General features: G+C 42.2%; 1 protein-coding gene across 2 annotated transcripts; it reads right to left on the reverse strand.

Annotated features, from left to right (window-relative positions):
* Positions 1-212: 212 nt before the first annotated feature.
* On the reverse strand, positions 213-12,443 carry ca8 (carbonic anhydrase VIII). Of its 2 annotated transcripts, none has more exons than XM_084008871.1 (9): positions 12,174-12,443; positions 9,458-9,649; positions 7,879-8,003; positions 7,521-7,616; positions 6,204-6,266; positions 6,029-6,077; positions 5,563-5,675; positions 2,960-3,154; positions 213-842 (listed from the first exon to the last, which is right to left on the reverse strand). In XM_084008871.1, the coding sequence occupies exons 1-8, from the start codon at positions 12,244-12,246 to the stop codon at positions 3,020-3,022; spliced, it is 846 nt and encodes a 281-aa protein (XP_083864997.1). In that variant the 5' UTR covers positions 12,247-12,443; the 3' UTR covers positions 213-842; positions 2,960-3,019. The 2 variants fall into 2 exon arrangements, with proteins under 2 accessions (XP_083864997.1, XP_083864998.1); XM_084008872.1 differs by having other exon boundaries at positions 669-842; positions 9,458-9,643; positions 12,174-12,423.
* Between the last annotated feature and the right edge of the window lie 36 nt (positions 12,444-12,479).

A 12,479-nucleotide genomic window follows, 5' to 3' on the forward strand; every position in this document is an offset into this window, starting at 1 on the left:
ACACACACACACACACACACACACACACACACACACACACACACACACACACACACACACACACACACACACACATTTTGCTGTTTGCTGGGGAGACTTGCTAGCTAGCCAGGCTTGAGTTAGCATCTTAGGTGTGAATGCTAGTTAGCTACTAAGATGACTTTAACACTTAGCTGTAGAGTTGACCTTGAATTATGAAGCTAACGTTAGGGTTAGGGTTAACCCTAACCCTTAGCAGCTTCACACCAGAATCCACATGGATCCAGATCCAGTAAGGTTGCCGCTCAGCCACTTGTGTTCATCAGATCCACCCGTCACTCCTCCACAGTCCAAATATGGTCACATCCTTCACTCACCACTACTCCACCGTACAGCCCTCAACCTGGATTTGTCTCTATAAATGTATTTCAACAACTACTTCCCTTTCCTGTTGACCGCGTGTTCAGATTAATCTGGTTCTAAACTACTAATTATGTTAGAAATAAACGTGTGCACATGATGGTTACAGTACACGTGTGTGTGTGTGTGTGTGTGTGTGTGTGTGTGTGTACACACAGGTATATCTGTGGTTCATGCTCTTGTTTTTATTGTTAAATCAGACACAGACATACAGTCATATACAGAAGAAAGGAGGTAATGAAGAAAATGACACACACACACACACACACACACACACACACACACACACACACACACACACACACACACACACACACACACACAAGAGGACACAGTGAAGGTGTGAAATCAATTGTTTCTTTGTCCACCTTCAGTCAGCATCTGATCCACAACCACATAAAGCTTCTCTCTCTCCCTCTATTTCCTCTCTTCTTCCTTCTCTCCTGTGATGAGAGAGAAATATGCATCAGCTGAAAAGGAAATGTTTGTTGAATTTCTAGTTTTACAACTTTTCCGCTTCATCCAGACCAGAAAAAACTGCAAAGAAAAGGTTACTTGTGAGAACACTTTGGACTCAACGTCACCTTTACGTCGCTGCAGTTGCACGTAAAAAAAAGAGATCATCTTAATTTTTATAGAATAACATCATGGAAGACGCCCTTTAATACAAAATAAAGCCTGACTGGACTGATGACATCATCCATACGTCTGCTCTCTGCAGCTCATTTCTTCACATGAGTCACACAGTGATAAATCAATGATGGTTAATAACCATAAACTAGTAACATTGGCTGTTTAATAATAGTAACCTGATCAACCTTAGCAACATTAGCCCGCTAGCAGACATAGCATGAAAACAGTTCAGCTAGCAAACAGTATGACAATATTTCAGACATCTTATCAAAACCTCATTCAAAAGAACATTTGGACCCTGAAACAAGGGAACAATCAAATCGACAGACCGAAGCTGCAGCTGTACTGTGTCTTTATTGCTAATTAGCTAATGTTAGCATGCTAATTCACTCGTGAACTAATAAGATGAATAAACGCTGCAGGACAGGATCTTTATGTCCACAACAACATGTGCTCTTTAAAGCTGCTGCTATTATGATGTATTTTCATATTCACATACATGCAGGTCAGAGCAGATTCATGCAGGTTGCGCCGGTTTGTCGGGTAGTGTGAAAAACAAACAGAAAAGATGAGCCGGAGCACCAGCACTGCACTCAATATTGACTTTTCTTTAAAAGTGCATAATACCAGATTGGGAGCATTTTGATTGGCTCTCGATGGCCAAACAAGCTGTTCACAGCTCTCATCTCCGGTGGGTTTGTGCTGGTGGGACCAGATAAGTGTCCGTTTACACAAAACAAAGGTCTTCTGTTCTTTCCCTCCTTTTTTCCGTGCCCTCCTCCATCTCCTCTTTCATCCCTCTGGCATTCTCACCTCACAGTTCCCCTCGTTCACCCTCCTCTCAACCTCCCTCACTCGCTCGCCCTCGTCATCCCACGACCTTCAAATAACATCTGCAATGTTCAAAACAACCTTCTGAGGGTAAAAACTATTTGTGAGTTCAGTTTAGTATCGGAACTGCAAAATCGTGCTGTATTTAAATAAAACCAGCACAAAAAACGATGACTCATTGTGTGATCATTCGTTGGAAGCAGCTTCTGTTCCAAAAAAACAAGGAAGTTACACCTAAATCTAAATTTTCATTAATCAGAAGGGGAAAACATTACTTAAAAAAAAACCAAAATAAAATAATAAATATACCAAAAATATTTAACCTTGTATATTTTCCTGTTATATATTTATAGACCGTATACTATATAGTACAATTCCTTTGTTAAAAGTCTTATTGTGAAAAAATACTTAAGAGTATTGCAATATAGCGGTGAAAATGTAAATATATTTAAAAAACTTTAGAGCTTTAAAGAGAGAAGGCGTAAAAGTGAGGGTCACATTGGATGATTTACTGCCTGGGAGATACTGTGTTCCTCCGGTCCCTGACATTCTGTCGAGTATCAAGGCTAACTGATAGTAATGTGAAAGCTGTAACAAGAATAACCTAAAAGTGTTACACCAGCATTCCTGTGCAGGCTCTTTGCTCGGTTTTCTACATCTTACTATGCTGACACCTCCCTTCTGAGCTCCAAATGTTCTGCCCCGACTTCCTGCCGCAGTGCTGCTGAGCTAAATGAGGGACCCATACACCACATACAATATACAGACTCATCCCAGATTAGTAACTGAACTGGGTTAGTTCTTCCAGGGCTCGACCCACAATGCTGTGGTTTCAGAGGACCCTAATACCTCAGGGACAACACGCCTACTTCCGTTAAAATAGGAAATGTGCTGAACTAACCGTAAAAATACGGTGTTTAATGATAAGTTCATTTATACATTACTTATTATTTTGCTTTAAAGAGCATGCAGAGACCAGAATTCAGGATGAGGTCATCAGTCCAGTCTGTCCATTTAAATTTTGCTTCAACAAAGGTTTGATTTCCAAAGACATCGTCTGCAACTGTAGCGACGTAAACGTGACGCCTGCCGATACCTTCTGTGCTTGTATCCGTGGGTCCCATAGTTTTTCTGAGTTGGCCGTGGAGAGCGAGAGTCACTGGAAGGCGGCACGAACCATCCGGTCACTGAGCGGCTGGGTGGGGCGGAAGTTGTCCCCCAAAATCCCATCATTCCCTTCTTGTAGCTCCGCCCCTTTGACATGGGACCGCAGCCTCCGAAACTCCTCAATCTGCAGGAGAGGAAAGATTTCATTTCTAGAGGCCAGCCGGGTTCCTCCCACAGCCCAAATACATGCAGGATGGGGATAGGTTCATTGGTGACTCTAAATGTCCCGTAGGTGTGAATGTGAGTGTGAATGGTTGTTTGTCTCTACATGTCTCCCTGTGATAGACTGGCGACCTGTCCAGGGTGAACCCTGCCTTCACCCAATGACAGCTGGGATCGGCTCCAGCCCCCCGTGACCCTAAAATACAGGATAAGCGGTAGACAATGGATGGATGGATGGATGGATGGATGGAGGCCAGCCGGGGTCACGGCTCCCCATCTCAAAGCTCCACACAAACCTGATGACTGAAGTGGCTCGATATTCAGCCTCTCTCTCTTTAGTCTGCATGACAAAGGTGTAGTTCACCCTGTGAATTGTATCCTTGGCCGTAGTTATGGTGTAAAGGAGGATGACAGACAACGTTGTATAAAGAGCAATTAAAGGTGCAGGTAAATATTTGCTCTACACCCAGAGTTTCCTCAGGCTGTGAGACAATCAGGTAAAAAGAAGGAAAACAATGAGATGACTGGGCAGAGAAAACAGCCCTAAAATGATCCGATAATGACAATAATCTGAAGACAGAAAAGGCCGCTCTTGTTTTTTTTCTTGCTGACAGAAAGGATCCACAATCTGACTTCCTGTTCATCTGCAGATAACGTCGCTTTTGCTCGCATGTACTGTAAAGTATTTGGCCAAAGCAAACAAGACCACAGCTCCCGTGCTGTCGTGCTGCCGGCTGACAGACGAAGGGTTTACAGCCCACTGATGAAGTGCAAAACTTGTAGGCATAGAAACACTCTAATACCTGCTAGCACACATGCACTGTGCATACACACACATGCGCACACACACACACACACACACACACACACACACACTTTTAGCAGTCAATAATAGCCGGATGTTGGAGGTGTGTAGTCCAGGAAAGCAAGACCTTCTGTTTTATGCTGAGAATAAACTCCTGCAGAGTCTGTAAATGATAGTTTGAACCCGCTGCAGCAGCTGCACAGCACACGGAGGCAATTAACTAATTCACTCATTTAAAAGAAATGTGTAAATTCTGAACATACAGACATGATGCATGTATTTTTAACTTAATTCTGACAGTAATTTCTAAATCCACGTACAGAATAAAAACACTTCATACAACCCCAGAACTTGCCTGAGAATTGTAACGTTTTTAAGTTTATTTCAGTATCAAAGCAATCCGTTGATAGTTGTCTGTACATCCATCGGTACACTAGAAGAAAGGAACCCATAATAGCTAATTATGCATACTTTTAATTATCATAAAAAAACACCCAGCCCACAGTGACTCCATGGCAACATTTCACTTCCTGTTTACATCCCGTAAAGTCCTCAGGTTAAGAGGAATAGGTGATCACACTTGTCACACTTATGACAGGAAATGTGAAGCACATATTTTTTCTGACTCGCTAAAGCAGTTTTGCCATTTTGGGTTCCTAAAATGATCAGAATTGTATTCTTTTTAAATCAAAAAGAAGGCTAAATCTCTCCTCACGTGTAACCTGTGACAATGACTCCTTAATATAATCCTTCAAATGTAGAGGTTGGGAACCACTGGCGTCATCTGGAGGGAACTTTTTAAAGGTTTTAATAGCTGATCTAAAATCTGACCACGGGACAAACCTGAAACATTTCTAGCGATGCTGATTAATGTGCACTGTCCCTTGTGTGATGTTTTAAAGTCACCCACATCGGTAGATAGCCTGAGGCAGGAGGACAGCTACAAGTCATTCCTTCTGTTAGCATTTCAAAGGGTCGGCGAGGATGAAAGACTGAAGTAAATGTCAGAGGATTAACCATCAGAGCGAGCCACGACTCAGGCAAAGGCTGAATTAAAGGCAATGTGACAGATCCATTGATTGGTGGAAAGGCTTCCTGGACTGTGCTGACCGCCAGAGGGTTCCAGGTTAGTGGTCTCATATGAAAGCCACAAAAGGGCCCGACATTGATCCCATGTGTTGCTTGGAGGCGGATGTAGAGAAAGAGAGAGCAGAGACTAAACCGGGACGATGCAGCTGCTGACGTGTTTAACCCCTCAGATAACTGAGATAAATTTGATTGACCTCACCAATTCACACATCCAGATCAACATTATTCATTTGTCAGGTTTCATTCCACCTGATGAACGTCAGTCTCACTATTCACTCACCTTTTAACTCTGTTTTAGCGACTAAATGCCCACTAGGTTTACCATAGTGTTAAAGAATACGCCAGAGTTTTTTAATTTTCAAACTTGTAGTCAGCCAACACTGTCGAGAGACATTTATCACATTTCATGCAGTTTTATAGCAGTTTCTTCATAAAGAGGCAGCATGGTTGAACTCTGTAAACACGCTTAAACGTACCTGTGACTGTGAGATGGTGAGAGGGTAGCGGTACAGGATCCAGGTCACATTCTCACTACAAGGCGGTGTGGTCAGAGATCCTTCATACACCCAGTAGTCTCTCAGTATAGGGTCTGAGGGAAACATTAGATGTAAAAAGGCATTAACATGCTGAAACAAACACGTAACACTGAAAGCACCTTTTTATTCTCTGACTGTTCATTGTAATAAAATCCCCCATTTTCTGAAATGAGGTTAGTTAACACCTTAGTTAACTCATCCGCTCGTAGATGCCATGTTGATTAAAATCCAATCATCGGGAATGTTGAGATAAGAACATCAACACAAAATGGGTTTAAAACTTTAAGATTCAATAAAGGATTTCAAAGAGAGCTCCAACCTGACTGTTTTTTTTAACATTGTAAAAACATCGATGAGTGGATCATCTTAGTTAGTAATATAGTATAAAAGCTTGTTTTCTGCTCACCAGGTAAGAGAGTGTTGGGGTTGAAGCAGGGGATTATCTTGCTCTTCCCCTGATGTTAAAACAGCAACACAGCAGAAATGATTAGATTAATGTTTCATGTTATTCTTCTAACATCCACCTTTATCTGATGTAATAAATTGTCTAATCTGTCTGATTTTATAGGATGTACTCTGACCTGGTACTGCAGGTCCAGAAGAACTTCAGTGATGGCCTTCAGACCCAGATGCTCTTTACCAATCTGATAAAAACACGACACGTTTCAGGTTTCACTTATTGTTCTTTTCAGCGTCAGCCATAAAGACGTCGACAAACTTTGTTTTGTATGTGCCGTGTCACAGGAAGTAAACAGGAAGCAGAAACTAAAGGATCTGTCAAAAACAGCACATGTGATGTGGACCGGCCTCAGGCGGTCGGGGTCGTCTGGGGTCAAAACAGAAGGAGACCGATAGAGTGACCTCAAAGTGCCTCAGATGTCTCCCACAGTGATATAATCCTAGGAGGTGTGACGGCGTTTTGCCAGCAGGGAAACTCAGGCTCATGGCAACAGATTTTGCGGAAGGTATTTTCCAACATGCCGTTACTTTCATGATTTCTCAGCTGATCTGGACGCTGTTCACTCATTTAGAAAAACAATCCCAGGAAGGAAAAACACGTAAAGGCCTCCGACGTGCTGAGAAATGTCAATATTTTCAAAACTGATGGCCATGGAAGGGAAAAAGCATGCAGATAGGCCTACTTTCAAATATTTAAAAAAAAATATTTTTACAAAAACAAGTTGTCAAGGACACAAAGTCCTGCTCCGAAATATCACACTCAGTTCATTCTCCACCGATTGATATGACATAGGTTGACAGTTGGAATAAGAGAAATAATAATTCTACCTGGGCTGTTGTAATAAACTGCTTACAGCTAATTAACAAATAGAATTACAACTTGAAATTACAAATACTTTTTTAATTGTTCCATGAATTTAGACAATCTTTCAAGTCCAGAAAGTCTCAGTGTGTCGTAGGTTTGTGTGAAACCGCTTAGTGAACTACATCCTGGTCCTACACGACGTACGTCACCAACACGGCCGTTAGCTCAGTTTGCTAGCTAGCTAGCTATCTAGCTAGCTAACGTAGCTAAGTTCCATCACTAATGTCACCAATGATGTATTTTATCCAGCGATGTTTGTGTGAATACAAAACGTTGTTGCTTCAGTGAGAGATGTCACTACATTCATTTACTTTCGATTGTGTTGTCTTTCTAATTACGTCTTATACTTAACAGTTATACAACAAACTGTTACGAAAAATCTTCTTTTAAATGACAAACATGACGTGTAATTCATGGCACGATTCAAATGGGATCAAAACGTACATATTTGTTCCAAAATAAGGTACCATGGTGGTCTACCAGGAGGGGGCGTGGCTTCGCCTCTTTACTGCAACACTATATACCTTATACCTGGCACTACGCCAACCCTCAGGTTCTGGACGTGGATGTTTACCTGCACAAAAAGAGCTATGATGAGGACTCCGTTCCTCTTCCCGAGGGCGTCCTCCAACGTGTTGAACAGAGTGCTGTTCCAGTGGATCAGATGGAGCTGCAGACCGACAGACAGACAACACAACCTGTCTTTGAGAGGCCATTGTTGTGGACAGGTGTATGCAACAGAAGTGAGTGAGAGACCATCAGCTGGGGGTGACTGAGGGCTTCCTGTGTGGGCTCACGTTGTCAACAGGGGTCAACCATTGGTGAACTTCTCCCCTGAAAACTCTCTTCTTTCAAGCAATCGGTGAACAGTTTGCAGACACGTGTAGCTTCAGATGTCAAAAGTGTTGTTTGTGTGTGTGTTGTTGCACTACCTCCATAGGGAAAGCCTTGAAGTTGACTGTGTGCTCCGATCCTCTCTGGTTCTCTTTGCCCCAGTGGAATCGAACCTCGTGAAGCTCATATTCATGATCACTAGGCAACGGACCCCCGGTAACCACTGACAACAGCACAGGAATCACAGGGCATTGTGGGTAAGCACACACAGGAAGTAGAAGATACAGTCAGAAATGCTCACATATTAGTGTTTTATCTTGTTTTTAATTATCTCTCATTAAACAAAAGACATCTACATAAATGCATATTCAAAATGAGGAAAAAGTTATGACGCCCTCCCCCCTAATACCTAGTGTTTCCCCCTTTGGCTGAAATAACTTCAGTGAGGTTCTTCTTGTAACCCAGAGACTCCTCAATGCAGAATCCTTGAACCTGTGAGATGTTTGAGGGGTTTCTTGTATGTAGAGCATGTTTCAAGTCACCCCACAGCATCTCAATGGGATTAAGATCTGGGCTTTGACTGGGCCAGTCCAGGACTGCCCACATTTTAGGGTTTTGGAGACCTTCATCTTGTAGTCTGCTCTCTGGGTGAACTTGCTTGGAAGGCCAGACCTGGGCATGTTGGCAGTTGTTTTGAATGCCCTCCACTTGAATGGCTGATCTGAACACTAAACTGAATATCTGAGGTATAAATAGAGCAAGTCTCCTTCAAAATGCTGAGTAACAATGTTCTAATTATCTGCACCTGATGTGATACACCTGTGTGTGATTTCAGCCATTTTAAGTGGGAAAAATGTGGGGATGTCCTCATTTATTCCTCACCAGAAATTGCATTCTTATTTTATTACATTTTACAGAAAGTTTGGGGAGTATTTGTTTAATTATATTGCTTAAATCTCTCAGTATTGTATATTAAATATTCATATGTCTAAATTTGTTAAAACAGACGCATGCTTTCATAGGGTGTTGTAATGGTTTCACATCAGCCTTGTTTCTGTCAGAGGTGACAGGAATGAGATGGCACACTCGTTGGCTGCTGTGTTTAGTTGTTTAGTGATGGAAGTAGCTGACAAGTGTGCTATCTCACTTCCTTCTCACCTCTGCTGAGAGTTGCGTATTCATTGCGCAGATCAAGCAGGATGTACGCAAAAGTAAAAGTGAGAAACCGTGGTCATTTACAGTGGCCTGGATTTGGTTTTGCGTTCACACGCTGCAGAAGAAATGCACGAATGCGTCACTCACCATGAACCCACAATGACTGAAACGCCAAAAACCAAACATCACTCGAGCTGACATGAAAAATGCCTTTAAACCTTTTTAGATCACATCACATCCGGCATATTGTGCACCTTTTTAACAATATGTCAAAGTGTAATTTTTTTTATGGAAGCCGAGAAGAGCCATGCTTGTAATTTTGTTGTTTTATGTGGTTGTGTCCAGTTAATTATGTTTTATCTCAAAATAAGTTTATTTCGTTATGAGTTATTAATTTGTTATCACGAGAAAACAAGCTTTCTTATCTCTAATAACTTGTTATTACAAGATAACGGCAAATTTAAAAAATGCAAGCGTGGCCCTTCTTGGAATCTGTCAAATATATCTATTTTTCTTTGTTACCTGACTTGGACTTGAGAATGATGCGGACGGTGTGTCCGTCGTTGATGACCTCACAGTCTCGACACACCACGTAGTTTGGCGATAAGCCCACATCCAGGATGGACGGGTCGTACTGAGCCTCCCTGGAGTTTAGGTTAATGGGAGACTGGTACTCGCCGTTGGCTGCTGGGAAATGGAGTCCCCATTCTACACCTATGAGGGAGAACAGGCACATGCATTACGTCTTCCATACACATCTTAAAATATCACATGTAAATGTACTCACTGCAGAGCAGCTAGTACATCCAATGGGGTTGCCAGGGGCGTATTATATACATATACAGTATATCATTAGATTACTATTACTCATGTGTTAATGTTTAAACATCATTTTACTGGATGACTGCTTTGACCAAGCCGTTTTTTTTGTCTAAACCTAGCGTTGGTTTTGTAGCGTAATATCCTCCCCACGTGGTGTGGGCACAAGAAAAGGGAGAAGAAAAGAGTTAGAATTACATGAAAACAAACGTAAGCAGGTTGTGGTTGCAGAAAGAGGGTCAGCCTGTCACCTTAACTGGGACAGAGGACTGAGAGAATGATTGTCAGCAGGTTTATTTGTGAGACAGATTGAGATATTGTGGAGAGCAGAGAGAGAGAGAGAGAGAGAGAGAGAGACATTAAGTGACACCAAAGATCTCAACTACGTCAGCTTTTAACTGACCACAATCACTCTTACAGCACAATGAGGACATTGTTGGATGTGTAGAACCCTATGTGTTTTTAAAAGCAGGAAGCCTGTGGTGAGTATCGTGTTCAACAAGGCCTTTCTACTGCAACTGGCCGGACCCTGCAGACCGGCCGAGTCCTCAGCCCACAGCACGGAGGGGTGAGGGGACCCGCCGCATTCCCTCTCTCCTCAGCAACTAAAGCCTTGACAACAATTTACTGAAGGCAGCGAGGATTTCACTGCAGCTACAGTACACATGAAAGGGCTCTGAAGCATTCTGTGTGTTTGCTTGTGGGTTATAGAGAGGCTTAGTTACCTCCATGTATACACAACCAGGTTTCATCCATCAAAAATAACTACTATTGCTGCTTTGTACATGCTGTGAAGTCCCAGATACGCCGTCCTGTCTGGGTTCATTACACACATCGGCTGGTTTACTACAGCTGGAGGAACCCAAAATAAACTATTTGGCTGTGATTTAATAGCAACAACCTGATCTAAAGGATGCTGAATGAACTCCATGATGAAGGTGATCAGTAAGTCATGCTTTGTTATGTCTGTCTGCAAGACAACAAGTTACTTTTAAACTTTTAAAATGCTTGTTTTCTGAATGGAGTCTGGTTGATGGGTGCTAGGCTATGCTAACATTGTAGCTGTTCCATTAACACTCAAACTAAGGTCATCTACACATAAATATGGCAGTGACCTTGTTTTTTGGACCATAGACCTTCTATATACACGTACATTTATACTCATCTCCGTTTTGGATTCAGTGACGACAGGAGGAGAATCTCAAAGCTGATAGTCTTACGGCAAATTAAGCAAGTTTCGTGTATTTGCAGCTTGTGACAAAACAATTGCTTAAAGACGTTTCTGAACTTAAATATCGAGTGTCCTGCAGAAAGTCTTTAACGTGCCATGAACAAAATGTAAAGAACCTATTAAAAGCATTTAAAATGTTTAAATGTTCTACCTACGTCTATGGAACAATCCAATTACTTTTACCTATATTTATGAAAATAAGACAAAAGATTTCCTGCAGGGCACAGACGGTATTTAAAAGCCATACAATAGTGAATCATTTGTGCATACTAAGCGTTACTTATCATTTCTGTTTACTCACAGGAAGAATTTTACAGCTCAATATCACAGTTCATCCCTCGATGCTCGTAAAGGCAGCAGTAGAAAGAAGACAGAACCAACACAAACTAACTCATCACATCATAAATGCATTTATGTATCAGCGAGTTAAAGGGGCACCTCACCAATTTTATATTCTCACTGAAAAGCTCTGTTTGACCTCCTGCCCCTCCCTCCCAAAAAGCCCAGTCTGCTCTGATCGGTCAAGCTCTTAGTGTGTTTGTCATAAATGTCCCGCCCCCTTTACCATCACCAGATAACAGCTGCTCAGCTCCACTCTGACTTTGCTTGAGGGCAGATATTATGCTAATGAGTTACTTGGTGACATCACCACTTAACTGAAGAAAAGATTTGAATAGAAGTTTGATTGAGTTGAGGAGAAGAGTTTATGTGGAGGAACGTAACTCCCTTTGACTCTCTGGAGACATTTTTACATGAATAACAAACACACTAAAGGAAAGAATGCTATGATGCATCTACTAATCTAACCCTAACCCTCTAACCCTAACCCTCTAACCTTAACCCTCTAACCTTAACCCTCTAACCCTAACCTTCTAACCTTCTAACCCTCTAACCTTCTAACCCTCTAACCTTAACCCTCTAACCTTAACCCTCTAACCCTAACCTTCTAACCCTCTAACCCTAACCTTCTAACCTTCTAACCCTCTAACCCTAACCTTCTAACCTTCTAACCCTCTAACCCTAACCTTCTAACCTTCTAACCTTCTAACCCTCTAACCCTCACTCTCTAACCAACTAACCAATTTACAGAATAACAGACCAACACAATAAATACAAACTACATAAAGTGTGTAAAGTTTTGGGCTCAGACCTCTGTCATGCGTCCCATATTTGTGTGTACTAGCCTACCTTCCTCGTAGCCCCAGTCCAGCTCGTCTTTCCCCGGCTGATAATCCGACTCCTCGTTCACGCCGTCGGCCATGGTGCTTGGCAGTGTGCTCCCTGTTGGGTCAGAAACCAGTCCGTCCTCCCAGTGGACTCCCAGTAACACTTGGACACAGAGTGAAGTCTCTCAGTCTGCTGGATGGATTCCCAACCGAGCAGCAACTCACTCACTTTCTAGGTTTCCTTTCTTTCTTCTCTAAACTGTGGCTGTTGTCTCCTCACTGCTACTCACTGATGGGCTGCAGCTCTCTGACTTTCTCTTTATTCTGT

The sequence above is a fragment of the Eutrigla gurnardus genome (genome assembly GCF_963514095.1).
Source record: "Eutrigla gurnardus genome assembly, chromosome: 4".
Taxonomy (NCBI): Eukaryota; Metazoa; Chordata; class Actinopteri; order Perciformes; family Triglidae; genus Eutrigla; species Eutrigla gurnardus.